Source organism: Lutra lutra, chromosome 17 (genome assembly GCF_902655055.1).
Source record: "Lutra lutra chromosome 17, mLutLut1.2, whole genome shotgun sequence".
Classification (NCBI taxonomy): Eukaryota; Metazoa; Chordata; class Mammalia; order Carnivora; family Mustelidae; genus Lutra; species Lutra lutra.
Genome location: NC_062294.1, coordinates 18471027 through 18498469, shown reverse-complemented (window position 1 = coordinate 18498469; position 27443 = coordinate 18471027). Strand labels below are relative to the sequence as shown.

The window sequence follows — 27443 nt, the reverse complement described above, 5'->3', positions numbered from 1 at the left end:
CCCCCCGGTCCTTTTCCCCTCATGAACCAGTTGCGGGGGGTGGGGCTGTGTAGTTACCTGCCCCCCACTTCATGGAAGTTCTTGGGCCTGGTACAGGGAAGGGAGACTTCTCTCCACTTAGGGCAGGCTAGAGCTCAAAGCCTTGAGAAGTGAGGAGAAAGGAAGAGGAAAGGATCTTGGGTAGACAGAGCCCACACGCTTCATTGTAATTGTTTTAATTGTCTGGCTTCTCTCTGGACTGGGGACTCAGGGAGGGTTCTGACCAGTAACTGGCACACAGAAGGTGCTCTACACACATTCACTGACTAGATGAATAAGGACTTTCCAGTTGCATTTCTGAGTTTTACAGATGAGAAAATCAAGGGCAAGGGTGAGAGTGGGAATGCGTCAGCATCACACAGCTGAGTCTGAGGTGAAACCAGAAGCAACAACCACCTCTACACCATCTTGATCTGGGGGAGGGGTGGCTCAAGACGGGACAACAGCTAGGGGCCTGCCCCTCAGTCTCAAATGTGGCTGTTGCCAGCCTATGCCACCCTCGGCCAGAGGCCAGCTGTGAGGGTGTGGGCAAAGACACAGGAACAGCACAGGCCAATGGAGGGGCTGGGAGCTGGGGGCAAGGCCAAGTGAGCTCTTGGACTTGACTCACAAGGCCTAAAGGACTGTGTGTGTGTGTGTGTGTGTGTGAGAGAGAGAGAGACAGAGAGACAGGAGAGTGGGGCTAGGAACAGTTGGTGCCTTCCAGAGGAGCACTGTTCCCTCCACCACACCTTCAGAAGCTGCTGCCTCCCAGCCCCAGGAAGCAGAGCACATAAATAGGGTATAAATACATGAGCAGTGGGAGAGGCAAAATGCCAGAAAGCACACCCCAGCCCAGCTGGGTCTCTACCACCAGGACCCCTGGCCCTTGAGCCTGTGTGAAAGCCAGACCCTCATGCTCAGGCCGTCACCCTAGGAGAAGGGAGATCCCCACCAGGACCCAGTGAGAGGTAGAAAGCGTGAAAGCTGAAGGAGCACCGAGGGGCCAGGTGGGGGAAGGGAGACACTGGAGTATGCAGACACCCAAAGCCATCTCATGCAAGAACAAGTTTCTACTCCCAAACCACCCCCCATCCCCATCATGCTCAGCCTCCCTCCTGCCCCCAGGCTTCCCCTCTGCTCAACAGAGAGCTGGACGTAGGAGGGCAGACTCAGTTTGCTTGACATGCTACTACCAGTCCCTAGGCCCCAGAGAGGCTAGTGAAGGACACAAAGGCTCTGATGTTGCCACTCCTACCTCCTGGGATGCTCCTGCCCTCCCAGTTCGCCAAGAAACACCCAGGCCATGGAAGCACAGAACAGTCATCCTCATGTTCTGAGAGCTGATCTGGAGCCCTCTGTCCACGGCCTCCAGCTGTAACCCTCAGCCGGCCTCAGTCAGGCAGCAGGCGGCCCAGTTCTGCCTCATCCAGCCGGTTAGTGGCCATGATGTGCTCCAGCTGTTGCCGGTAGCGTGCCAAGTCTTGCATGAAGTGGGGCACCCGGGTATTGTCCAGCACCCCATGGGGTCGCAGGTGGTCTACATCCTCATAGGACACCTGCAGGAAGGAAGCTGGTCTTCAGGGGGAGCCAGAGGTAGCCATGGCTTTCAGGTAGCTGGTCACTGCTCTCTATCAGTGTCTCATTGCCATCTGCTCCTCCAGATCCACTCCCAATGTCATACACTCTGAGGCTTAGTCCTAGGTGTGTTTGCTCTCCTAACCCCAACCCAGCTTCTTCCCTCACCTCCAAAACTAGGTATCTAACTGCCTCCTGAACACCTTTCCCGCGATCTCCCTCAGGCACCTCAGACCCCACACCCAATGCTGAATGCCTGGGTGCCAGCTTATGACAGCCCTACCGGCCTCATAGTTCCCTAGGTCAGCTTGAGGGAAGGGACCTGGAATGTCACCCTCCAACTCAGGGTGGCCACTGGGCTGGAGGAATTCCACTCTCTGAAGAGCTTCCTCTAGCTTGCTCCTCCCACTGCATGGCCACAGGAGACTAAACTGCCATAAGTTCCACAGGAGTGACTGGAAAGGCAGCTTCCTCCTCCCACTGCACTCCCTTCTCTAGGCCTCTCTCTCCATTCCACCTTCCACTGAACATCCACAGGGAGCCTTCTAAAGCAAAAGTGACATTTCTGAAAGCTCTCCTGATTCTTTATTGCTTCAGGTGAAATTCACCTTCCTTAGCCTGGCACAGATACCCAGAGCCAGACTTGGTGTCTGGCGGTTTCTCCAGCCTCCTCCCCGCAACCTTCCTGACTGCTCCCCTGGCCTGAATGCTCATCTCCTTTGAGGTGTGGTATCTACACATATACCTGCAGCCTAGGTCAAGTACTCTTCGTTCACCTCCCCCCAGGTCTCCCCACCAAAGAAGCCTGGCCCCTAATCCTCAGTTGGGCAGCCATCAGAGGCTCAGGGAACACTGCAGGGACGAGGAGAGCTGGCTGGGATCCCTAGAGGTCCGTGGCCCCTCACCTTGCCCAGTGAGGTCAGCAGCGGGAAATCGATGGTCTGGCGGTGCCGCAGAATGCGCACGATGCCGTCCAGGTACACCTGATCCTTGCTGAAGCAGCCTGAGGGCGCAAGAGGGTTTGTGAGCCCCTGGGCCGGAGGCCTGCCCACCCCCAGGCCTCCTTCAGGGCACCCCACCCCAAAAACGCGCGGGCGCCCACCGGGCAGCGAGGTGTCAGTCTGGCCGCGCTTGGCGCGCACGCAGTATTCCCAGCGCACGTCAGCGTCCTGCACGTAGCGCGCCAGGTCCTGGAAGAGCTGGCGGAAGGACATGCGCGAGGCGCGGTGGATGGTGTAGTACAGCAGGGCGGCGCGCCACAGGAAGGGCTGCTTGCGGAACAACACGCTGTGCAGGCTGGCCAAGCCCTCCTCCGTGGGGTTCGCTGGCCGCAGTCCGTACTGCAGCCGGCCCTCGGCGCTGTGCCACGGCTGCCGCGCGTTGTTCACGCCCCGCAGGTAGTGAGTGCCTACGGAGGAAGGCGCCACTGGGTAGGTCATCCTAGGGGACCAGCCTGTGGGGCCACGACCTGCTACCTCCTACAGAAGCTCTAGCCGGTGACAGCAAAGGTGACTCATGGTGACTCACGCGTACTCTAGCCCCTAAATTCAGCCTCTCACGCAAATTCTTGCCCCCAACCCCCGCCCCAAATGCATACTCACCCAACCCCAGGCAGTGGGAAGACCCTCCTCAGGTGAACTCACACCCAAGGGCTTAGAGTCCCACACACAAGAATCCTTCTCCACCCATCCAGGGCTACACACACAAGCAACTCTCCCAAACCCACACTGCCCCCCACGCCCCTCAGAGAGGGGCAGGAACTCCCAAACCACCACAGCCCCACATCCCCAAAAGCCCGTATCAATTTGACAGTCATGCTGATGATCCCAGTGAAAAACATCTTTTGCCAAGAGCTACAGGATTCTTAAATAGGAGAAACAGACAGAAAGGAATAGTAATTCCCATCCCATGCTCTCCTTTTCAGCTCAACCTATCTCCTCCTAAAACCTGGCTTTATGTCCTCAACTAATTCCATTCCTAGTATCTGGCCTTCCACCCACCCTGGAGGGCCTCCATGTTGGCTGGGCTAGTGGGACCCTCAGGGTACTCCCTCTGGCCTGTCCGGGCCTCAGCAGCCTTGTCCCCACTGTCAAGGGAAATCAGAGAGGAAGTAGAGATGTAGAGGAAGAGATACCCAAAAGGAGCAAGAGATGAGGGTGAGCCCAGATAGTGGGCAGGCATGTTCTGGCCTACCTCTGTGAGCCAGAGGGAGGAGGTAGCTGCTCACGAAGGGAAAGGGCCCGTCCTCCGGAAGGAAGGGGAAGAAAGAGAGGGGGGTGGGGTTACTGGGGCCCCTTGCTGCCCCCCACCCTATCCCAACCCCCCTCATCCTACCCACCCACCCACCTACCCACACCCTGACCTATCTCGTGCCGCAGCATGCCCTCCAGCCAGTACTGGCGGGCTCCCGTCAGGTTGATGGCCAGTGTTGGTCGGCTATTCTCCACCATCATCACTGCCTGGGACAGCAGGTCTTCACTCAGCTGCACCACAACCTGCAGGTGGTAGTGAACCTAAGCCATGGCCACCAGCCCTGAGACCAGGATACAGGTGGATCCACTGATGCCACAGGGCAGCCAGGCCACACACCCTTCACCACCTCTGCTCAGAGCCAGCTCCCACCTTATTAGAACAGGGACGGGGGCTTGCCTGGGATCCCAAGCTGGCCAGGTGTGGAGCTGGGCCTGGCAGCCTGGTTTGAGGCACAGAGAAGAGGGCCTCGAAGGCAGGGCTAGCTCACCTCCCCAACGCAGCCCTCCTTCTGCATGTATTTGCGAACAATGGACCAGATCTGGCACTTGGTCAGCAGCTGGCCCCCCGTTGCAGCTTCGAAGTGTTCATAGGTACCAAACTTCTCCAGGACAGCCTCAATGATGCCAACTGCCTGCACAGAGGGTTGTGGTGGCTGGTCAGACCAGGCCTCTTGGGTGATCAGGACCAGGACGAGGCAGGCAGGCTGGACTGACCTGATGGATGAACTGTCCAGAAGCCTCACAGTACTTCTCCAGCACAGCCGTGGGCATGGGCTCCTGGTACTCGAACTGTGGGTTGTAGGTGTAGTGGGACTGGAAGAACTTGTCCCGCTCTCGGTCCATATTGGTTGGCCTCAAGGCCACCAACATGCAAGGGCTCTTGCTGGCACCACGGCCTGCATCCTTTCGAGTCTTAGCAATGTGAGGCAGGGAGGCTGCAGGCCGCAGGGTTCCCCCACCTGGGTCCCGTCCCCGTCCAGGTGGGGCCCGACCCTGGGTGCCACCCCCCCGCCGGCCAGTACTATTTACAGTATAGGTGCTCTCACTGCGACGCATGTGGCCACGGAGGCCCAAGTGCAGCTCTGAGTAGGGCTGCAGCTCAGGCCGGGGCCGCAGGGCTGAGGGGATTGACAGAGCCAGGGGCAAGGCCAGGGACTGAGGCCAGGGGTACAGCAGTGTCCCATCTCGGTCTGAGGGCTTCAGTCTATGGCCCAAGGATGAGGGACTGGCTGGTGGGCTGGGGGGTGCCTGTTCATACACCTGAGCCCCTGAGTCCAGCACCATTCTGTCCTGGGGGTCACATCCAGCCGGGTCACTCCAACTCCCCACACTGTCGACTTCTGGGGACACAGAAGGGCATGTGGAGGCCAGTATGAGTGGGTGTGGCCTGAGCACCAACAGGCCTTGTGCTCCACAATGTCCTGGCTGGGTGCTTAGTGGGTTCGGAGCCTGCCACCAGGGATCTGGGTAGCTGCCCCTTCATCCCCATTCCCTCCACCAGGCTCACCCAAGGAAGCTGGACTGGGGGGAAAAGGAGGCAGAATTAATACACTCACCTAGATGGTGGTACTGGAACCCCTTAGCCTGTGAGCTGCTGAAAGTGAGGCCTGAGCCCCTTCATGACTTTAATCCCTGTGCTCAGCACTCACCCAGACTGGGAGCTGGTATAGTGTAGCCCCAGCAGCTGGGAGGATGGCTGAGGGAGCCTCACTTCCTTTAACCTGCCTTCCACCTATGGCATTTTTTCAGTCTCATCCCTCCCCTCCCACCTGGCCCCACCACCTCCACCAGCCCAGTTGGCCTCAGTCAGGTTGAGTGCCTGCATGCCCCTTGCTTATGGTCTGGAATGGTCTCTCTCGCCTCTGGGTCATATGTTCAAATCCCAGTTAGAATTAGCTTTGTGGGGAGCAGAGGGAGACTTCAGCAAATTCAAGCCAATCCTTGATCTGTCTCCTATCAGAGGCCTCTTTCTAATGGTCATCCACGGCCGGTGTTGGCACGTTCACCCCTTGTACTGGGCTCAGAACAATCCAGTCTCTCCCCAGAGACTGACTGTGAAGGCTCCAGATTCTGAACTCCTTTGCCTGTTCAGGGACACAATTCCAGTATTTCTCCAACATCATCAATCTCTTCCTCTCTACTGTATTCTTGCCAACAGCATAAACACATACTGTTATTTCTGTCTTAAAAATACAAAACCAAACCCTCACTTGACCCCACACTCCTCTAGCCCCACCGCATCTCCCAGCAGCTGCTCTCTGTTGCAGCACAACACCCATCTGTATGCAGTCTGATTCCTTCTTTTCCTGTTTTCTCTTATGTTTCACTCCAATTAGGCTTCTGTCCCGACTCTCCTTTGAAACTGATCTGACCAAGATCATCAATGATCTTCATATTGATCGGTGCACTTGACATCATTAATCATTTCATTTTAGAAACATGTTCTCCACTTGGCTTCTCCAGCACACTCAAATATATTCTCCTACCTCATTGGCTGTTAGTTCTTGGTCTTTCTCGCTCATCATTCCTGTCTTCCTGATCTTTTAAAATTGTAATGCCTCAAGACTTGGAAATTCCTATAGAAACTTCTCTCTTTCTTTTATGCTTACTCCCAGGGTGATCTCATCCAATTTCATGGTTTTAAGTACACCACTCCAGACTTCTATAAACCTCCAGCCGGTGTTGCCAGATCTCAGTTCAACATCTTTACTTGAATGTACAACAGGCATCTCAAACTGAATATGTCTCCTATCTCGAATGCTTCCCCCCAGATAACCACAGGGCTCACTCTCCCATTTTCCTTAGATTTCTTCACAAAGATGTTATCAGACAAGTCTCCCTAACACACTCTCTTTAAAATAGTAAACCTCCTCTTTCCTCCCCACCACAATCTTCTCTTCTCCATATTATTGGTTTCTAAAGCAGTTATCACCACATGAAGTACAGTATATGTCATTGTTAGTTATCTGTTTTCTCCTTTTGAATGTTCACAGCTGTGTCCCCAGAACCCTGAACAGTACCCGATCCAGAGCAGTTGCTCAATAAATAGATGAACCCAAGAGCCCTTCTCCTTCTCAGAACTGGAATCATTCCTTTCAAGCACTATGTTTCCCTATCAATTTCTGATCCCCTACCCCACCTCTCTTCCCTCTGCCTAGTGACCAGCAGTTTGAAAAGATTTCAGGCCTCAGACTTCACTCTTCTCAACTTTTCTGGACTCCTCACTGGTCTCTGGGTCTCTACCTCCATCCCCGCCCCCTCCCTTTTTTCATTCGACCTACCTCTTCGCAATTACCAAGAATACGCCTGTTTCTTTCACGTCTCAGGTTCTTTTGCCAAGAATGCCCTCCCAATTGCCTCCCTGTAGCAAACTCCTAACCATTCCTAAGGGCTCGGTTTAGGTCTCACCTCCTCCAGGAAGCCTTCCTGGCGTCTTGGAGGCTCCCAGTGTCTAGGGGGCTTCTTTACCACCCTAAGCTGTCACTGTCGGAGCCTAGATCCGTGTCCCCTAGATCCGTCTACCCCCTTAACTCCCTCCGGGCAGGGACGAATCTGATTAATACCCGTGTCCCAAGCACCCAGCACTACAGGCGGAATGAATGAAAGATGCAAGAGCCAGACACAAGGTGGAGTCTAGTGACAAATGAGAGGGTGTGACCTACGCCAATAGAAAAACTCCCAGAGAGGAAAACGTAAAAGAGGAGCCAATGGGGGGGGGAGGAGGGGCGTGACCTGCAGCCAATAAGTGGCGGAGGATGGAGCAAAGGGCGTGACCAATGGGGGGCGGAGCCAGAGGACAATGGAGGGGGGGTCCCTGGTTAGGTGAGTAGGGGTCGTGTCGCGCGCCTTCGCGACCTCTCGGGGGTGGGGGGGTTCTGTCCGCGTACCGCGCCCCCACCTGTTCGCTCCTCTTCTCGCCGCCGCCGTTCCCGCTCCGCAACACCAGTCGCCGACAGCCCAGCCCGCGGGAGCGACCGCTGGTGACGCACGCACTCGGGCGCGCGCACGCTCACGGGAAGGCGCGCCTATTCACGTCAAATTCGGCGGCGGCGCGCACCCGAGAACAAAGCTGGGGGTGGGGCCAGGCAGAGCCGAGGGGGTGGTGTCCGCACCAAGTCACGCCCCTGGGCGTGGCGTTATCTTAAGCCCGCCCCTTCCACGAGGACCCCGCGGGTTTCAGCGCTTCACGTTCTACTCGGCCTTCAGAGTCAGGGCCTCGACACGCGCTCACTGCCGTGGCGCGGATAGGTGGGGCTGTAGTCCACCTATGGCGGCAGAAGCGCGGGTACTTGCGAACGCAGTCCATACCGGGCTGACGTCAGGATAGGTGAGGTGCAGCCCATATATCAGGACTGGAGCCAGGATACCTTAGGCGTTTCACTGAGCGTGAACCCCCTAATCATCGCACTTTTATTTTATACCCCCTTCTCCAATACACAATTCAGGCGTCTGGGGGCCATCCCTGTATCCGGAGGGCAGCTGGGCGTCAGGCACAGGGCCCCGAGGGAAGGCAAGAGGACAGCGCAGGAGTAGGTGCTGGGACGAGGCTGAAGAGTGCGCGGCGACCGGCAGAGGGCGAGGGCTGAGGGCCGGCCTGTAAGGAACTGAGTGCGGCCAGGCGCTGCTCCCGCGACACGTCCCCGCGCAGGTCCAAGAGGGCAGAGATATGATCCTCGCTACGGGAACACCACAGAGGTGTGTGTCAGCTCCGTCCCACTCCGCCCGAATCCATCCTCCCTCGCCCCGCCCCCGCCCCAACCAGAACCAGTCTTCGAACCTCACGTCGGGAAATTTTTGTCGTAGACCCGCCACCTCGAGGCCAAGCAGCATGGGGTCGCGGAGGTTCAACAGATCCCGCAGAGCGAGGAGCACTGGTGCGCACTGAACACTCTCCTCCAGGCCCTGGGCACCGCAGAGAAGGTCTCACGCCCGCCCTGGACCTCCACCTATCCACTGAGACTCCCGCCCATCTTCTCGCCTAACGAACTCTCACCAAACCAAGGAAAAGCTCCCGAAGCTGGGCCGCGTCGTGCTGCAAGCGCTCGGCCACCTGGGTCCTCTCGTGGGCTCCTCGGCACACTAGGCGGCCCTGCATCAGCGCACTTAGGTACTGCAGTACCACCATACGTTCCGCCTCGGCCAGGAGAAGCTGCGGAGAGCGCAGTGGATTCAGCACGCCTTTCCCATGAGCGCTTCCCTACTCCCCAGCCTTTCCCTTAAACGCACCTGGGCCGCAGGATTCCGCACGGGCCTAAACTCCTGGCAGAAGCGCGCTGTCCGCTCGCACACATCGTCCAGTAGCTCTGGGCTCGACAGCCACCAGCGTGAGGGCAGAGCCGCGAACAGGGGCTGTGAGTGGTGGCAGAAACGGGGTTGAAAGAACGATCCAGACCTAGCATTCCCCCTGCAAAGACGCACATCCAAATATGCTGTATCTCCTCTCCAACCCGCATCCCCACTTGAAGCCTTACTTGGAGCTCTGCCAGCAGCGCCTCCAACACCAGGCGGCAGATCCTCCTCTGTAACTCGTCCAGCGCTGTCTCCACCGGAGCCAAAGCTCCCGAAGCCGCCCCTTCGGGCTGCAGGCCTGACACGGAGGAGCTGGACCGACCAAAAGTTAAGGCTTCAGGACCAAGGCCAAGGCCCTCGCGGCCCTCGGTTGTCTAGCTACTCTGTCGCCACCTAGTGGTGCAAGTGTGTGGCGCTAGGGGACCAGAATGGCGGCTCTCTGCTTCTGAAGATCTGGGGCTCCCACCAAGGAGCTGTGGACTCGGGCATCTAGAAGGAACCCAATCAGACCTGCCCCTGGTTTGCAGTGAGACTTCGAGCAAATCATGCCTTTTGGTTTCTGTCTAGGTAAGGAAAGAGTTTAATCCCAGTCAGGAGGGATTCAAACTCATCATTAACTTGTTTGTTCTCTCTGTCCCCCACCCCAAAGAACATAAGACCCAAGAGGAAGGGAATTTTTTTCTGTTTTGTTCACAACTGTAGCCTCAGACATTATGTGGCACAGAGTAGGGCCTTGATGAGTATGTGTTGGATAAATGAATGAACGAATAATTGATACTGGCAGGCGGGCACTGTGGTAGGTACATCTGTCATAGGATTCCCAGAATGTACCATTATTACCCAACGTAATACTGAGAAGAAAAACAAGATTCAGGGGCACCTGGGTGGCTCGATGGGTTAAAGCCTCTGCCTTTGGCTCAGGTCATGGTCCCAGGGTCCTGGGATCGAGCCCCGAATGAGGCTCTCTGCTCAGCAGGGAGCCTGCTTCCCCCTCTCTCTGTCTCTGCCTGCCTCTCTGCCTACTTGTGATCTCTGTCAAATAAATAAATAAAATCTTTAAAAAAAAACAAAACAAGATTCAGAAAGATCAGGTAACTCATCCAAAGTCACACAGTTAGCAATCAGTAGAACTAGGATGGGATTCCCAGGGCTATGTGAGTCTAAAATTTCTGATGACCTAGTGTGGACTGGGTGCATACCTAACTGGGGTTCAGACAGGGGTTCTGCGGGGGGTGTCTGGTACCTGAGTGCTGACTGGTGGTTGAGGGTGGCCAGTAGGTAGGGCACGTAATGAGGAGCCGTTGCTTCCCCACTGGCGTGGTCTCGAGAGAATCGGATCAGAGCATCACTAAAGCTGCAAAGGGCAGAGGTAATGCCTGTACCTGTCACTCTGGAGCCCCCACAACCTAAGTCACTGCTACTTCAGCCCCACCTCAAAGAAACCCAAGAGCCTGTTTTGAAGACACCCTTTCCTCCTAGTGTGTCTAATTCACTCAGATCCCCTTTGGGCTGCCCCAGGAGCAGGGCTAGGGGTTGGATGTGGGTCAGTGCCTTGGCAGACCTCCTCAGGAATGTGCCCAGTTCTGATAGTGCCATGCCATGCACCCGCTGCTGCAGTGACTCGCTGACCAGGCTGGTCACGCGAATGTTCTCTTCCAGGATCTACAGGCAGAAATGGGTGGCCATCAGCAGAGTCCTAGCCCTGCTCCCCGCCCCCCTTTCTCTATGGGGGCTTCCTACCTGTCTGGCCTTTTCCCACCCACCTGCAACACTATGGCTGGCATAGGTGAGTGGTAGAAGCCAGAAGAGTCTGTGCCAGGTTCCTGCTCTCGGTTCCACTCAGCTACCTCCCCGTCCAGTGCCCTCTGCAGCCACTGGGTCACATTTGCCTGGAGGAAGGGGCGAAGAGGGCCAGGATGTAGCAGGGCACTGATCCTGCTTGAGACGGGTAGACATTCGACTCTACAGATACAGGCCCACAGCTGGTGGCAAAGCTTCTCTGTACCTGGGCCCCAACTACTCACATGGATTTGGGCCACAAATGTTGCCTCCAGCTGTTCAATGTTCTCCAGGGTCAGGAGGGGCTCCAGCTGAGATACGTCAGCCTCAGGCCCCAACTCTAGGCTCCCCATCATTTCTGGCCTGCAGATGGGTAGCCCAGGGTCACTCTGAGCCCCCAGCCTCTGATCCACCCACTTCCCATTGCCCCAAGGGGACGGACTGACCCCAGGTACACATGCAGTGCCCAGTGCAGCAAGGTGAAGGCATCAGCAGCTCCTAGTCCAGGCCCTTCCAGGAGTTGCTGCAGGCAGCGGCGGAGTCCACTGTGCAGGGTGTGGGCCCACAGCTGGACCACTTTGTAGTGTGGTGGGCAGCAGGGTGCTACTAGTGCTTCAGCTATAGCCAACTCAGCTGGTAAAGCCACCCGCAGGGCTTCCAGCCACCCTGCCAGGGCCCCCGGCTCAGGAAGAAGAGGTGTCCCAAAGTGGGTCCTCTCCAGGCCCTCCTGTAAGGCCTGCAGACAGCGCTGCCGCCAGTCCCTGGGGGGCAGTTCCAGGGAGGCCATGTACCCAGCATCCACCTCCGCCACACGCACAGCAGCCACCAGCAAGGCTGGGTCCTCCCGTGCCAGCTGCCCTGCGGCCCCTGCAGCTGCTTCCACCGCCCGGCCGAGAGCCTCAGCCAGAGGGCCCAGCCCCTCAAAGACTGGCAACTCCAGGCCCTCCAGAGGGGCCCATGTCTCCTCTTGTAGCTGCTCCAGCTCCCGAAGACACACATATGCCTCCAAGAGCCGCTGGGCATCAATCAGGGTCTGCGTGTGGGCCACGGCAGCTGGCACTAAGCAGGGAGAAGATGAAACTGTCCTGAGTCTCAAACCTCCCACCTGTACAAGGGGTACAGCAGGGGCTGCTCAGGCCCTAGGGCTGGAGTGATGTGTAAAATGTTTAATAAGCAGTACAGCAGAGCACTGACCAATCTGAAAGGACCCAGGGAAGGGCCTAGAGACCTGGTGGGCCAAGTGTAAATTTTTGAGCTGATGGAACACAAGAAAGTCAGGGATCCTGGAGGCAAGACAGTGAGGAATTCATGGGGCCATGCTAGCGGCTATTTACCCTGTTAAGGAATTATTTCAATAAATTAGCAACCAGGGTGGTCAGAGCCACTTGGCTGAGTCTCAGTCCTGATTCAGACAACTCATGCTTGAGAATCCCAGAATCCCAATTTGTATCCTGCTTCATATGCCATTTGAAACCTGAATTACTCTCTGGAAGGTCCCTGCAATCTCCCACTAGTGCCCCAGCCCCTCGATCAGTGATGGGGGTTTAGTAACTAACGGTTGGGGGGCTGAGGCCCAGGACCCCTGAACACTTACCTGCCCATAGCCGGGGCAGCAGCTGAGACAGGACCTGCAGCCGCTTGTGCTGTACAACCTGTTCCCGCAGCGGTTTCAGGGTCTGTGTGGTCTCTGCCATACCCTGTAGCAACCCATGGGCCTGGCCCAGGGCCTCACGAGCTCCCTGCACGGCCTCAGAAGCCTGGGCCAGCTGCCACACGCCAGGCTTCACGCCTTCCAGGTAGGACTGCACCACTGACTATGGGAGGGAGGCAGCCAGTGAGGCCTGGCAGTCCCACAGCACATCGCCAGCACTCCTTTCCCGACCGATGCCCACCTTGATCCGTGCTTCCAGGGAACAGGTACGCTGAACCTCACGGCTGTGGTACTGGCCCAGTCTGGCCAGCTGCTCTGGCCGGTAGAAGATACCTGAGGCCCACTTGAGTGCTGCTCCTCGGGCAAGCTGCTCCGCCCTCTCCTGCTCTGGCCACTCAGGCCCTGGGCAGGAAGAGCCTGGGCAGCCTCGTCAGTTGGGCAGGGCCTACAGGAAGTGGCCCAAACCTGCTCCCCTTCCTACTTCTCAGCCTGTCCCCTAGGGCAGTCCGATCCATTCCTCCTGCTGCCCTGCAGAGCTCCAGCCAGACCGGGCAAGGGGGATCCAACCCCCCCATTCCCATCTTTCTTGCCACGATCCCTCCCTTAGCCCACCCAGAAGGGCTCATACCGGGGGGAAGTGAGGGCCGCATTTCATCCTTGGTTGCGGAGTCCATGGCAGTCCCTGGAGGAGCCGAAGATGAGGTAGGAGTGGGGGCAAGAGTCTGAGTTCAAGCAGACAGAATGGATGCTCCTGTGAGCTGTGGCCTCAGTCTAGGGCCCTCTGAGAAGGAAGAGGGGGTGTTCTTGGAGGGTTCTTGCCCAATCCCCTCAGGAAATGAGAAGGAGGTGAGTGTGATGGGGAGACTGGGTTTCTTAGTTTTTCCCCCTGTGGACGCCAAGTGAGGGAGGGTAGGCACAGGCCTCTGCTGGCCCCCGCTGCTGCTCTGAATTGCAGAGGACGGTTCGGTATGGAACTCACCAGACTTGACCAGGCATCCAGTTCTTTCTCCTCTGAAAACAATCTTGGCCTTGAGGATGTCCCTCTCCTCCAGTCTTCAGGGCAGAACTGGGTGTTCTCTTCCCCGGCTCACGAGGCCTGGGTAGTTCCAGCCCACACCTCAGCACGCAGCAGACTTCTCCCCAAGGAAGCCTCTGTACCACCTCCCTGCCCAGGAGCACACTCCTCTGTCCAAGGCCCTTCCTTCCAATGCCAAATGCTGGAAAGGAAGGAAGCTGAGCCTCTGGCCCTTTATTCCCAACAGGAAAGTGCATCTGCATTGTGGAAAGGGCTGGGCGCCACTTCCTTGGGGGGAGGGGGCATACTCCCTGTGAACCCTGAGTCCTGCCCAATCCATCCAGGACTTTTTGGTGCTCAGGACACAGACATGAACTAGATGGCCCCAACTTGGGGTGGAGAACAGGGTACGCAAATATGGGTGCAGACATCACAGTGGGAAAACTGTGTTGATGGCTCTTCAGAAGAGGGTATGCACTTCTGCAGAGAGGTGAGAGGCCACAGGCTGTTGTGAGGAAGGTGTGTGGTGCGTGATGATGAGAGAGGGGCAGAAGAGCTATGAAAGCTGTGTTTGTCTTGAGAGTTAGAGAGGGCCATGGAGAGGACCACTGGCTAGTACTAATATAGTGGACCCCGGTTACCACCCAAATCCACCTTTCAGGACAACACCACTTGTTCCCCTAGCTGCCAGTAGTGTAGGTTGCTGAGATGTCACAGCCGAGTCTCTCACTTGAAGTTAGGGCACAAAGGCCTGGTAACCTTGCCTGGACATGGACCACCTTGGAAGGGCCACCCCAGTTTCAGTGCTGCTAATAGGATGGCCTGAGGCCTCGATTATAACTGTATCATGGTTTAATTCCCCCTTCTGCCCAATTTTGCACGTCTTACTCCCTCACAAGGGAGGATCCTGAATAAACTCCCCTGCGGGCAGATCCCTGTCTCAAAGACAGCTTCACAGAGATCTTGACCTAAAATAAATGACAAATAATGATGGTATCAAACATAACAACATGGTATTAGCCAACACACGATCCTTCCTACCTTCCAGGAACTGCTCTAAGTGCTTTACATATATGTACACATATGAGCATGTTTGCCTTGGTGGGAAAATGGTTATAACTCCCTGGTCTCTGAGCACTGCAGTATGGAGACAAGAGAAAGATGAGGCTGGGATCAGGGATGGGGAATGGGAATGGAGACAAGTGAGCAAGCTAGATGGAGTTAGTGCTTGCTGTTTTGGCAGGAAGTTGAGGGACACTAATAGGGTCAGTAAACCCAAGACACTGGGACAGCTTCTAGGAGCAGGTTTGGGGAAATACATTGGCCTCATCAGGCAGCGTGTTCTCCTCTTCTGAAATGGGGACAGGCTGGGCAGCCAGGAAGGTTGTTGTGGCTCTCCCTTTACTACTGCCGGGGCTGTCCACTGACTCCCTCCATCTCCCTCTGCATTCTGTCTTCTCGCCCGGGATCCACGGATTGTTTTCGTCCTCTTCGGCGGTTGGACATTTGCTGATGGTCCCCAAAGTTTTGCTGCCGAGTCCGCAGAAAGGAATTGCGCCGGGTTCCCCGGAAGAGCGCGGAGCGGAAGCGGAAACGGCGACGCTGGCGCCGGCGGCCGGGTGGCCAGGAACGGAAGCGGAAGTGGCGGCGGCGCCGGCCTGGCCTGGCCTGGCTGAGGGGAGGCGGCGGGCGGGAGCGATGGCGGAGGCCGGGCCACAGGCGCCGCCGCCCCCGGGCACCCCAAGCCGGCACGAGAAAAGCTTGGGACTTCTCACCACCAAGTTCGTGTCGCTTCTGCAGGAGGCCAAGGACGGCGTGCTTGACCTCAAGCTGGTGCGGCCTGAGCTAAGGGGCGACCGGGAGGATAGTGGACCAGGCAGGCCGGGACCGGTAGTGGGAACCCCCGGGGCCGTCCAGTTGAGCCCTCAGAGAGCAAGCCGCCATCGGTGCGCTTTCTCACGGGAGGGAGGCCGGGAGCTGTTTCATTCATTCGACCGAGGCCATTGAGCGTCAGCTATGTGACAAGCTCTGGGCTGCAGGTGCGGGTCCTCGTGGCCCTCCTCCGCTGGTGTGGGAAGAAGAGCATCAGAAGATCAGTTCAGACTGTGCCAGGCCTCTTCCTGCCCCGCGGTCCTGATCTGCTATGGTGCCTGGGAGAAGGGCTGGGACTCAGGACACCCCCTTTTCAGATCATTGCCATACTGGGTTTCGAGGTAGCTGGGGGGACACCGGAGAGTGGGGCTGAGTATCCTGCGCTCTGTTCTGTCTGCCAGGCAGCTGACACCCTTGCTGTGCGCCAGAAGCGGCGGATTTACGACATTACCAACGTGCTGGAAGGTATCGGGCTGATCGAGAAAAAATCCAAGAATAGCATCCAGTGGAAGTGAGTGGGGGCACCTGGGAGGGCAATGGCATCTTTTACTCAGAAGTGTCAGGGGTGTGGGGAGGAGGACACAGGAGAGAGCAATGGCCATGGGACCCAGAGTTCCTGGCAGCTCCTCTAAGCCTCACTCCCTGGGCTCAGGGGTGTGGGGCCTGGTTGCAATACTCGGGAGATTGCCGACAAGCTGATTGAGCTCAAGGCTGAGATCGAGGAGCTGCAGCAGCGGGAACAAGAACTGGACAAGCACAAGGTGTGGGTGCAGCAGAGCATCCGGAATGTCACAGAGGACGTGCAGAACAGCTGATATCCTCCTGGCGGTCCCTGCTCCCGGGGAGTGGGCGAGGGGCCCTCTAGTCTAGCTGGGTTTGCTCTGTGGTGCCCTAGACACTGTCCTTCTTGGGAGGATGATCCTGCAGCTCCTGGCCAGGTCCCTGCCTTGGCATCCCTCCTCAAACTCAAAGCCCTTCCCCAACCATTCTTGGTCTGAGATCCTTCTCCATGTAGATCCCAAGGCCCAGGACTTTCTCTGAGAGCTTGTATGTCAGATCTCTGCTAAAGGGATGGGTTTTCTCTGTGGTCTGCTGTCTGTCACCATAGGCAGGGCATCAGCCGTTCTCCTTAACCCCCACACCTTGGCCTACGTGACTCATGAGGACATCTGCAGATGCTTTGCTGGTGAGCAGAGCCTGGGTAGGGGGCAGTGGGGGTGGGGCCACGCTGAGCCACAGCCCTGAGCAGTGGGCTCAGTGCCCAAGAAGAGTTTCTCTCTTAAGAGGTTCCTTGGGCTTGCCTAAGAGGGTTCCTTGGGCTTGCCTAAGAGGAACCAGGCAAGGTAAGTCCTGGATTTAAGGGTCATTGGGACCCCACGGAGGCAAATCATACTGAAAGCGTACAAGAATTTTGGGCTGGGTTCCTGGGTCAGTCCCCATCTGCGTTGTTTCCTGGATCTGGCTTCTCAGGCATGACAGAGGCATAAGGGGTCTCAGAGGATGTGTGTATACTCTTGCATGCTTCTCTCCAGGGAACAGTGGTGCTCACTTGCAACCTGTATAGTTAGTTGCATTATAGATGTTCCTTCCTCCTTCTCTGCCTTGCATTCTCTGCATTGTTTTGGGGAAGGAACATTGGCCTTGGCTTGAACATCTACTTCTAGGTAGCAGCCCCATCAATCAGGAAGTGAGATGCCCATGGCCAGCAATCCTTCGATACACATGTTTGAACCCAGATTTTCTGGTTCTGACCCTTGGGCTCTTGGTAGGAGAAGAGCTTTAGTTTTCTTCCCCGACCAGTATGGGGTTTGGGTGAGGTTTACTGTCCTAAGAGACTATATTTTCCTTTCTTGCTCAAAGGGATAGGCACCCCCATTCTCAGATTAGATTGAGCCCATGGGCCCTGACCCATCCTTGTCATTCTAGGAGATACCCTCCTGGCCATCCGGGCCCCGTCGGGCACCAGCCTCGAGGTGCCCATCCCAGAGGTGGGTGCTAAGCCCAGGCAGGCGGGGTTGATTGAGGGCGGGTGCTGGCTGTGGAGCCTGATAAGTCCCGGGTGGGGCAGGTAGGGGGAGGCCTGGGTTTGGGGTTTATCTAGAAGGACGGGCATCTAGGGTGGGAGAGAACGCTGTGGTCCTGGCCCAGGGTCAGGCAGGAGCCAAACCTGCTTCTAATTCCACCTGTCCCCCATCCCCCACCTCTAGGGCCTCAATGGACAGAAGAAGTACCAGATTCATCTGAAGAGTGTGAGTGGCCCCATTGAAGTACTGCTGGTGAACAAAGAGGCATGGAGCTCGCCGCCTGTGGCGGTACCTGTGCCACCACCTGAAGATCTGCTCCAGAGTCCGCCTGCTGTCTCTACCCCTCCACCTCTGCCCAAGCCTACGCTGGCCCAACCCCAGGACACCTCACGTCCAAGCAGTCCCCAGCTGACCAACACCACCCCTGTCCCTGACATCACTGAAGCCCAGGGGGTGCCTGGTCCAGCAACTGAGATCACAGGTGAGATATAATAGACAACTGGTGATGGGGTGATTTCTGGGGCCCAAAAGGCAATGCCTCAGTGTTGGGGGAGGTATACTCAGAGTTGGAAGAGACCCTGTGGGGTTGTCCTTTACCTGGCCTCCAGCTGGCCTCCCCTTGCTATGGTGGTGAATGAGCTCTTTTTAATAGGGAAGCTCTCAATGTATGAAGGGGTGTCAGTGGGTATAGTTCTCCCCAGGTCCACCTGTGTCTCACTTTCCTGGCAGCCACTCTTAAAGTGTGGCCACAGCAGCCATGCCATCCTTGAGTCTCCCTCCTGCAGGCCTCATGCCCCTCTCTCCTTCGGGGGCTCATTTCTAGGTCAACTCTTTGGCCTGGGGACTGGCCATGCCTCTGTCCTTGGGCCTGGGAACCGGGGCTGTTGTCATCCTGACTATAGGTTCTAGCACAAAGCTTCTGTATCCTACTTCCTGCTCCCAAGTGACTGGGTTCGGGGGATCTGGTTGCAGTGAGTGGCGGCCCTGGACCAGACAGCAAGGACGGTGGGGAGTTCGGCTCCCTCCCCCCGGTCCTGGCAGCCCTGGACACCCGGCCACTGCAGTCTTCTGCCCTGCTGGACAGCAGCAGCAGCAGCAGCAGCAGCAGCTCATCTGGACCCAACCCTTCTACCTCCTTTGAGCCCATCAAGGCAGACCCCACAGGAGGTGAGTGCGTGTCCCCTGAGGGGCAGGGAGAACCCAGCCGCAGCCACTCCTAGGTCCGAAACAGCTGGAGCTGGAACCCAGCTCATCTGTCTCCTGAGCCAGACCAGAGCTGGCCAGCCCAACGGCCAGCACCCCAGCCTCAACCCTTGCCTCGACCCCAGAGCTCTGCCAGCCTGAGTGAGGAGCCTGCCACCAGCTCAGCACCGGTGCCCCTTTGCTTCCCTTCCTGGGCTACCCAGAACTCTCGGGACCCTCTCATGCCTTGCCTACCTCCCCTTGCACTTAGGGGTCAGGAAGGCATAACCACCATCCTGGGGAAGGGGCTATGGTAGGGCCCTCAGGTTCCAAACGTGGGGGCAGTTCCTTATTGGGGGGGGGTGACATCATTTGCCTGGAGTCTTCTTTCCATCCTGCCATTTGGGTGTTTGTTTCTTCTAGGACTCATTCTCCTTGGCCCACAGGCACTGCTCAGTCTCTTCTCACTAAGTGACCGTTTGTTCTCTCTGTTTCTTCTCACATGTTCACTGTGTCGTTTCTGTCTGGGCTCCACATCTCTATTCCATTCTGTGTCTTGGTCTCCTCGTCACCCTCCAGGTTTGCAGCATTCAGGACCCTTGTACTCCCCACCCCACAGGATGCCGGTGCTGCTCTGGAGAAATGGCCTCGCCCTGACTGCTGGCTCCAGCAGGTTTCCGGGCTGATGCGCTCTGGTGCCCTCTTGCTCCTTGGTGTTGCTTTCTAGCTCCTTTGGCATTTATGACGTCAACTTTGGCCCTTCTCTCTCGCTGGCTTTTTCTGATCTTTCCCTTGCACGCCTTTTTAAATGTGCTTCCCAGGTCTCTGTTGCACACCTGTGGAGGGTGTCCATTCTGGGCAGATTGAATCCCCAGCCTCCAGCTTGCCTAGGTCTTTGTCTAAACTCCACACCTGTGTCCTCATGCCTTCCTCTGTGCATCTGATGAGCACTTCATTCCTGTGTCACTAACTGAAGCTTACTTTTTTTCTCTGTGTGTACCCTCCTATTGGCCCTGGTGCCCCAGGCCTGATACCTGCCTGTCACTCCACTTTGCATTTCCTTCTTGCTTCTCCTGCTCTCCACCTCACATTAACTAACTTGAGTTTTGTCTCAGACATCTCCCATCACTGGCTTCATGTATCCTCAACACTCAGGGTCACTGCCGGCTACCTCTCCCCTAAATTCTTCAGCACCCTCCTCTTTACCCTGCCTGATAGGGATCTGTCTGACACACAGGTTAGGTGGGGCATTTCTGTGATTGAAAAGGACCTTTAATGCTTCTTAAGGCCTGCTGGATAAAACCAGAGCCCTACACCTGGCCTGTGAGATCGTCGTGTGCCAGCACACCTCTCCACTTTCGTTTTCCTCTGCTTCCCATGTGCCTCCTCCCAGTCAGACCTTTGTAGCAGACTTGTCACCCTGTAGCACCAGCCCCTATTAAGTGTCTGCCTACTCCTCTGTCCAGTCAGCATGGGCAGGCATGAGGGGGCATCTGCCATCGGACAGGGCATACCTACTGAGTCCATAAAGGGAAGGGGTCTGCTGTCCTTCTGTAGCACTTCTGAGTTAGAAGGGCTGTATCAGTCTAAGATGGGCCTTTAGTACCCTGGGCTCAGCACTAAGGAACTCACATCTAGCAGGGGAGACTGCCAATGCCAGCTTGGCCTGGGGCAGGGCCTCCATTTCCTCAGCTGTGTGGAGCCCCAAGACAGGTGGTGTAACATCTGAGGAAGGTGGAGCCCAGAGTGGGATCGGACTGGATCTCTGTGCCTCTGAGCATGGCTTTCTTGTCTTTCAGTTCTGGAACTCCCCAAAGAGCTGTCAGAAATCTTTGATCCCACACGAGGTAGGTCTGCATTCTTCCATGGGGTAAGGGCACAGCTCATTGGGTCTTTTGGTTGTTTTCTTGCACTTCTGAGGACCTTTGATTGTGCTTGGTACCTGGGCAAAGAGTAAAGTTCCTGATGGGTGGCTGGCGGGGGGGTCTTCATGGGCTTTAGTAGGTGCAGAGCCAGGAGCCAAAATGTAACTGAGCTTTCCTTTCCTCCCCAGAATGCATGAACTCAGAGCTGCTGGAGGAGCTGATGTCCTCAGAAGGTGGGTGGCCCAGGAAGGTGAGGGGTGGGGGGTGGGCAGGGGGTTGGGCAACTGCTGGCGGTGAAGGGTCTTGGCCCAGAGCCTCAGGCTGGTGCTCTCTGCAGTGTTTGCCCCCCTCCTCCGCCTTTCTCCACCCCCTGGAGACCACGATTACATCTACAACCTGGACGAGAGTGAAGGTGTCTGTGACCTCTTCGATGTGCCTGTTCTCAACCTCTGACTGACAGGGACATTCCCTGTGTGGCTGGGACACAGACTGTGTGACCTGGGGGGCTGCCTGAGGACCTCCCCCACTCTACCCCTACACAGCTTGAGAGCCACAGACTCCTGGCTTCCCCAGCCTTCCCTCACTGCAATTCTGAAAACTCCCACTCCTCCACGAGCACCTGTACCATGCTAGGAAAGCAGGGGCAAGGGGCTCAGCCCTCTTTGCCATGGAGCCAGAGTGTTTGCCTCTCCTTTTCTGGGGCTCTTCCCCCACCTCATGCCCTCTCCGAGCCCTCTCAGAGCCCAGGCTCGGCTGCCACTCAGTGGCACAGAACTGAAGACCTGCCATCACCTGCATAGGGCAGCTTGTCCAGCCCCACTGCCCTGTTGTAGCCAATGCCTCCCAGTCTGAGGAGGGAAGCCTGGGGTGGAGCCAGAAGCTTGCCAGCACCACCCCTAGCCTCCTTCACGTCTCCCCACCCCTGACCCTGCAGCTCCCCCTGGACCTCTCCCATGTACTCCCCCATCTGCTGGGCCCTTAGCCCCGGGACCTATAGGTGGTGGGGTTGGGGGGTGCTGCTAACAGGAAGGAACAGAGAGGTCTTTAGCTAGAAATTTGGGTGGATAAGCCCCTGAGGATTGGCCCAGTCTGCTGCCCTGTAGGTCCCCCGCCTTGTTTATTCATTTACCCTCATTTAGAGCCATTTGCAGAGATTTAGAAAGATTTGCAGTAACGAATGGATTCCTATATAAAGATTATTTTTATACTTTTTGCAGCAAAAGGAAATTGTAATATTTGTACAGTATCCAAGTGAATAAAGACCATGCCTAAGGCTATCTCTGATCTGGTTCTTTCAGGGCCTCTCTCTGGAATTCTGCTGGGTTGGTGGTGGGGCCGGGCGGGTTACCTTTCCTGGAAAGGGAGGTGTGGCTGCTCTGGCATCCCGCCCTCTGCGTCCTGACCTGGCGCACCTTGGGGCGGGGCCGCGGGAGTGGGGCGGGGCCGGCGCCTACCCAGAGGACTCCAACCCGGAACTAATCTCGTCTCCCTTGGGAAGGCCGCGCGGCCCCTGGCCAGGAGCGGGAATCAGACCCGTCAGTGCGGGCCTCGGGGTCCAAGCCTTGGACAAGGGACGTCCTCGTTTTCGGAGACACCAGACCAGGCGCCCGCCTCGGCTGGAGCTTGGATGGTCTGGAAACTACAGGCGCCCTTGCCCTGGTTGGACCATGGCGCCCCCGCGAAACGTGGTGAAGATCGCGGTCCAGATGCCTGACGCCATCCCGCAGCTCATCAGGCTGGACCAGGTCACTCGGCCTGTCTGGCCTACATTCACCCCACCACCCACCTGCGGGTCGACCCCTTCCCCTCGGAACCCCCAGGGTCCTCCCCATCTCCTCCCCACACCTGCCCCATGAGTGACCTCCACTTGCAGGCAAAGCCTCTGGCCGCTGTGCTGAAGGAGGTGTGCGACGCGTGAGTGCTGGCTGGCCAGGCTGGGGAGGGGCATGGGGGGCCGCCCTCTACCTGTCTCACTGAGCCTTGGCCTCCTCGCAGGTGGAGCTTGGATCACTCGGAATGCTACGCCCTGCAGTTTGCTGATGGGCACAGGAGATACATCACTGAGAACGTGAGTCCCCCCACCCGCTAGGCCCATACCCCACTGTGCGACACCCCCACCCCTTCTAACCCACCTGATCTTGATCCCTCAGACTCATCCCCATCTAGAATGTGATCTTTCTTTTCCTGACTCCCAAACCCTCCCTCACCAACAACCCGGATTAACCAATTCTTAGAGCCCTTCAATGACTTCTCTCCCTTTCTCTCTGTCTTCTCCAGAACCGCGCAGAGATCAAGAATGGCAGCATCCTGTGCCTCAGCACTGCCCCAGTAATGCCCTTCTTGGCCCTCCCCTCATTCCCTGCCCTAGACTATGCCCCTTTGCCTCCCGCCTTTCTCTCTGCCCATAGTGGGAGGGCCCAACCCCAGCTCCGCAGTGCCCCACCTCGTGGGCATCTGAGTCCCCACACTTCCAGTTCCTGTTGTCCAGCCTCCCTCACCTTTCCCACCCCTGCCCAGGACCTTGAGGCTGAGCGGCTTTTGCATGGGCTGCAGAATGGGAGTCGTGAAAGGCGCCGGGAAACTCTGCACCACCTCGTCTTGCTGGCTCCAGACGTGACCTTTGCCCAGGAGGTTATCAGCCGTGATGGGCTTCAGAGACTAGGCACCATCATTGAGGATGGGGATGAGTGAGCACAGGACTGTGGTTTGTGGTGGACATGGCGGGGCTGGGGGTCCTGGCCTGGGCCCCACTCAGCCCCAGATGTCCCCCCAGCTTAGGGGATGTGCTGACCCTCGCACTGAGGGCCTTCTTGGAGCTCATGGAACATGGCATGGTGTCCTGGGAGACACTCAGCATCCCCTTTGTTAGGAAGGTGGGTTGGCTTTTCTAGGGGCAGCAGGTCGGGCTGTGGGGTGGTGTCAAGATCTGGCCTTCCATGGCGGGGAAGTGATAGCAAGCTCCTACCCCTATTACAGGTGGTGTGCTACGTGAACATGAACCTGATGGATGCATCTGTGCAGCCCCTGGCCCTCAGGCTGCTAGAGAGTGTGACCTTGAGCAGCCCTGCCCTGGGCCTGCTGGTCAAGAGTGAGGTGCCACTGGATAGGCTGCTGGTACATCTACAGGTGTAAGTGACCGGGGGTGGGGGTGGAACACAGGTGAGGAGCATGGAGCCAGACCCTGGACAGCCCGCTGATAGCCTCCTCTTCTTGCCCCAGGATGAACCAGCAGCTACAAACCAAGGCGATGGCTTTGCTGACAGCCTTGCTGCAGGGGGCCAGCCCTACTGAACGTAAGGTGAGTGTCCCATCTGGAGAGGACTGGGGGGTGGGAGGAAGGGCAGGAGCTGGTGGGTACTGCGCTCCATCCTGGGACTGCAGGATGGCTGCTCATGGGGGGCTGAATCATCTAAGCCCCCTTCCCACTTACCCCAGCACATGCTTGACTACCTGTGGCAGAGAAACCTTCGCCAGTTCATCTATAAGGTAGGAAGGACTGGGCTAGGCAGACCCCTCCCCACTTTTCCTCCCCCAGTAAGCCTCCATTCACACCTGCGGACTGGCCGTTCTCCAGAACATCATCCACAGTGCGACACCATTGGGCGACGAGATGGCTCACCATTTGTATGTACTGCAGGCCCTTACGTTGGGGCTGCTGGAGCCACGCATGAGGACGCCACTGGACCCCTATAGCCAGGTGGCTGCACCTTGGGGGTATACGAGGCTGGGGAAGCTAGAGCATGGCCTTGGATCTGTGATCCTGACACCCCCTTACCCCATGACGACGACCCCAGGAACAGCGGGAGCAGCTGCAGGCCCTGCGTCAGGCTGCCTTCCAGTCAGAGGGGGAGTCTCTGGGCAGCGGGCTTAGTGCCGACCGTCGCCGCTCCCTGTGTGCCCGCGAGTTCCGAAAACTGGGCTTTTCCGTGAGTGACCCCTCCCTAGCTCCCCACCCTCGCCTCAACCCGGGGCTGCTGTTGTTCCAGAGGCTGGGGGCTGTTCCTGAGCTGCCGGTCCTGCTTCCCCCCAGAACAGCAACCCCGCACAGGATCTAGAACGCGTGCCCCCCGGCCTGCTGGCGCTGGACAACATGCTCTACTTCTCCAGACACGCACCCAGCGCCTACAGCCGGGTCAGTACTTGGTTGGGGGGGGTGGGAGATGGCAGGGTCCCCCAGATCTTAGCTCTGCTCCCATCCCATTTGCTTTTTCTCCCACCCCAGTTTGTGCTGGAAAACAGCAGCCGTGAGGACAAGCACGAGTGCCCCTTTGCCCGGAGCAGCATCCAGCTCACTGTGTTGCTGTGTGAGCTGCTTCGTGTTGGGGAGCCCTGTGAGTGGCACTGGGCACAGCGTGTCTGGGAACGGGGGACGGAAGGGCAGAGAGGGCCAGGGGCTGCACACGCTTTCTCCCTGAGCCCCGCCTGCCCCCCTGCTCCAGGCTCCGAAACAGCCCAGGACTTTTCGCCCATGTTCTTCGGCCAAGACCAGAGTTTTCATGAGCTCTTCTGTGTGAGCATCCAGCTGCTGAATAAGACCTGGAAGGAGATGCGAGCCACCCAGGAGGACTTTGACAAGGTGGACAGGGTGGGAGGAAGGAGACCCGAGCCAGGGCAGGGGCTGTTCTCAGTCGAGGTCCAGAGTGCAGCGCTGAGCAGAATTTGGTGGCCCCAGGTTATGCAGGTGGTGCGGGAGCAGCTGGCCCGCACACTGGCCCTGAAGCCCAGCTCCCTGGAGCTTTTCCGAACCAAGGTGAACGCGCTCCCCTATGGGGAGGTGCTGCGGCTGAGGCAGACAGAGCGGCTGCATCAGGAGGGCACGCTGGCCCCTCCCATACTGTGAGTTGGTGGGTGAGGTTCCCCTTCCAGCCCTTAATCCCGTGCCCCACGGGGCCTTGCCCCAGGTCAGTCCCAGTCGGCAAGGCTTCCTCTTGTCCCCCACCCCCAGGGAGCTACGGGAGAAGCTGAAGCCAGAGCTCATGGGCCTGATCCGCCAGCAGCGTTTGCTCCGCCTCTGTGAGGGGACACTCTTCCGCAAAATCAGCAGCCGGAGGCGCCAGGGTGGTGGAGCCCGCGGGGGGTGGGGGAAGTGGGGTGTTGGGGGCGGTGGGCAGAGTGTGGCTGGGTTGGGGTCAGGGCCCCTCTCATCACTCCCCTCTTCCTTTCTGCTCACAGACAAGCTGTGGTTCTGCTGCCTGTCCCCCAACCACAAGGTGCTACAGTACGGGGACATGGAGGAGGGCGCCAGCCCACCCACCCTGGACAGTCTGCCTGAGCAGCGTAAGGAGGACAGGGCAGGGGTCCGGGTCAGCCACCTGCCCTCCCCAGACCACCCCCTGTGTGGGGACCGCCTGGGTCCCAGTGGTCAGCCCAGCCTTTTTCCTGCAGTCCCTGTGGCTGATATCAAGGCACTGCTAACAGGCAAAGACTGCCCCCACGTCCGGGAGAAGGGTTCAGGGAAGCAGAACAAGGTGAGTGCAGTGGAAGCCTGGGGCTCCTTCCCACCCACACCTGCCCTGCTCTTTTCCCCGCTCAGCGGTCTCCACTCCCTGCCTTCCCCAGGATCTCTATGAGTTAGCCTTCTCCGTCAGCTATGACCATGGGGAGGCAGAGGCATACCTCAACTTCATTGCCCCATCCAAACGGGAGGTGAGTGTCTGGGGCAGGCTAAGCCAAGTTGGGCAGACAGGCCAGGGCAGAGATGGGCAGGCCCTCACAGAGCTGGCTCTGTCCCCAGTTCCACCTGTGGACAGATGGGCTGAGTGCCCTGCTAGGCAGTCCCATGGGCAGTGAGCAGACTCGGCTGGACCTGGAGCAGCTGCTGACGATGGAGACCAAGCTGCGGTTGTTGGAGCTGGAGAATGTGCCTATTCCCGAGCAGCCTCCTCCCATCCCCCCGCCCCCCACCAATTTCAACTTCTGCTATGACTGCAGCATCGCTGAACCTTGACAGTGAGGTTGGCTGTGTGCTTCAGCTGCTGGCATTGGTGGCGGTGAAGGGTGGGAGGTGGAAAAGCCCAGACACCCTGACCAGCAGAGGCTGCAGCAGAAATAAAGTCTGCTTGACTCCTGGGTGTATGTCGAGCCAGTTCTCCAACTGTGGGCCAAGCCTGCCTTCAAATTTAGCTGGCAAATGAGACGGGGCATCAGGTCAAGATCACTGCCTAGGGCCACAAACCTGGGCGGCTGTGGTTGAGGCTCTTCTCCAGGAGGGGCTGGAGACAAGCTGACCCTCCAGTCCTTCCACCAGATGAGCCCTCAGCCTGTCTCAGTGCTGGGCCAGTTGAGGGAGAAGTGGCAAGGCAGAAAGTATTGCCTAAGTGGATACCTTCCTGGGCCGCATTAACAGGGGCCTAGTTTCCAGAAGGCTCCTGACATCTGAACTCAGTCCTGCTTGGCCACACTTTGTGTCCTTTTCAAGACTAGGAGGCCCTCTGATGAGAGACCTAAAGGGACAGATGTAAAGCCTGGTCTGTTTGGTGATGAATGGCAAACTCTGAATTCCAAATTTATGCCCCCAGGTGGTGGTGGGATGGGGCTGATGCTAAAAGGAGGGTATTCAGTGCTGGAAGCCTGGCATTCTGATCCAAATCTAGCCAGGAACATGGGTGTGGAGGGGGCCACAGCCAGGCAAGACCCCTGGGGGTGGAAGTGGAGAGGGGTGTTGGGCCCAGCTGGAGGTCAGTTTCAGAGGCTAGTACACCAACCCACGGGCCCCACAGGGCATGCTGGAAGCTGCCACCACTCTCTAACCTCCTCCATGCCCTTCAGTACTTCTCTTTCTCAGCACCTTCACACATATATTTTAAAGTGTTAACCATCAACCTGTTACCTTGAAAACTGGTGAAATGGCATCTCCTTTGGACAATATCGCTTGGGGGAGCACCTGCTTCTGACTCAGGCCTCCAGGGCCCGACATGC

The 27443-nt window shown here is 57.5% G+C and overlaps 4 protein-coding genes and 1 long non-coding RNA gene across 21 annotated transcripts; 3 read left to right on the top strand and 2 right to left on the bottom strand.

The window, feature by feature from the left end:
• Positions 1-199: 199 nt before the first annotated feature.
• On the bottom strand, positions 200-7913 carry MATCAP1 (microtubule associated tyrosine carboxypeptidase 1). Of its 9 annotated transcripts, none has more exons than XM_047710596.1 (8): positions 7747-7912; positions 5709-5932; positions 4563-5188; positions 4337-4480; positions 3959-4091; positions 2699-3004; positions 2502-2599; positions 200-1577 (listed from the first exon to the last, which is right to left on the bottom strand). In XM_047710596.1, exons 3-8 carry the CDS (start codon positions 5130-5132, stop codon positions 1413-1415), a joined length of 1416 nt encoding a protein of 471 aa, XP_047566552.1. In that variant the 5' UTR covers positions 5133-5188; positions 5709-5932; positions 7747-7912; the 3' UTR covers positions 200-1412. The 9 variants fall into 9 exon arrangements, 8 of the variants coding, with proteins under 8 accessions (XP_047566552.1, XP_047566553.1, XP_047566555.1 ...); XM_047710597.1 differs by lacking the exon at positions 7747-7912 and adding an exon at positions 7130-7672; XM_047710599.1 differs by lacking the exon at positions 7747-7912 and adding an exon at positions 6335-7108.
• Positions 7634-8847, top strand: LOC125088952 (uncharacterized). The gene is made up of 3 exons (XR_007123821.1): positions 7634-7670; positions 8294-8543; positions 8652-8847. It is a non-coding gene; the product is annotated as an uncharacterized LOC125088952 (long non-coding RNA).
• Positions 8245-13688, bottom strand: EXOC3L1 (exocyst complex component 3 like 1). 5 transcript variants are annotated; one of them, XM_047710587.1, is made up of 14 exons: positions 13547-13688; positions 13196-13289; positions 12809-12984; positions 12511-12730; positions 11363-11975; positions 11162-11279; positions 10901-11026; positions 10699-10799; positions 10381-10491; positions 9320-9449; positions 9075-9197; positions 8842-8997; positions 8626-8750; positions 8245-8524 (listed from the first exon to the last, which is right to left on the bottom strand). In XM_047710587.1, exons 2-14 carry the CDS (start codon positions 13239-13241, stop codon positions 8335-8337), a joined length of 2235 nt encoding a protein of 744 aa, XP_047566543.1. In that variant the 5' UTR covers positions 13242-13289; positions 13547-13688; the 3' UTR covers positions 8245-8334. The 5 variants fall into 5 exon arrangements, with proteins under 5 accessions (XP_047566543.1, XP_047566544.1, XP_047566546.1 ...); XM_047710588.1 differs by having other exon boundaries at positions 13196-13348; positions 13547-13685; XM_047710590.1 differs by having other exon boundaries at positions 13196-13249; positions 13547-13671.
• On the top strand, positions 13040-21802 carry E2F4 (E2F transcription factor 4). 2 transcript variants are annotated; one of them, XM_047710594.1, is made up of 10 exons: positions 13040-13269; positions 15856-15965; positions 16107-16268; positions 16597-16640; positions 17381-17442; positions 17662-17959; positions 18451-18645; positions 20460-20507; positions 20714-20758; positions 20863-21802. In XM_047710594.1, exons 1-10 carry the CDS (start codon positions 13240-13242, stop codon positions 20976-20978), a joined length of 1110 nt encoding a protein of 369 aa, XP_047566550.1. In that variant the 5' UTR covers positions 13040-13239; the 3' UTR covers positions 20979-21802. The 2 variants fall into 2 exon arrangements, with proteins under 2 accessions (XP_047566550.1, XP_047566549.1); XM_047710593.1 differs by lacking the exon at positions 13040-13269 and adding an exon at positions 14795-15415.
• Positions 21803-21969: 167 nt separating this feature from the next.
• On the top strand, positions 21970-26594 carry ELMO3 (engulfment and cell motility 3). Of its 4 annotated transcripts, XM_047710585.1 has the most exons (20): positions 21973-22270; positions 22399-22439; positions 22521-22593; positions 22803-22853; positions 23043-23212; positions 23299-23398; positions 23502-23653; positions 23745-23823; positions 23961-24011; positions 24100-24222; positions 24320-24451; positions 24556-24657; positions 24748-24856; positions 24965-25101; positions 25198-25361; positions 25471-25583; positions 25698-25802; positions 25911-25993; positions 26085-26171; positions 26260-26594. In XM_047710585.1, exons 1-20 carry the CDS (start codon positions 22193-22195, stop codon positions 26470-26472), a joined length of 2163 nt encoding a protein of 720 aa, XP_047566541.1. In that variant the 5' UTR covers positions 21973-22192; the 3' UTR covers positions 26473-26594. The 4 variants fall into 4 exon arrangements, with proteins under 4 accessions (XP_047566540.1, XP_047566541.1, XP_047566539.1 ...); XM_047710584.1 differs by having other exon boundaries at positions 21970-22270; positions 22803-23212; XM_047710583.1 differs by having other exon boundaries at positions 22062-22270; positions 22803-23212; positions 25471-25538.
• Positions 26595-27443: the final 849 nt, after the last annotated feature.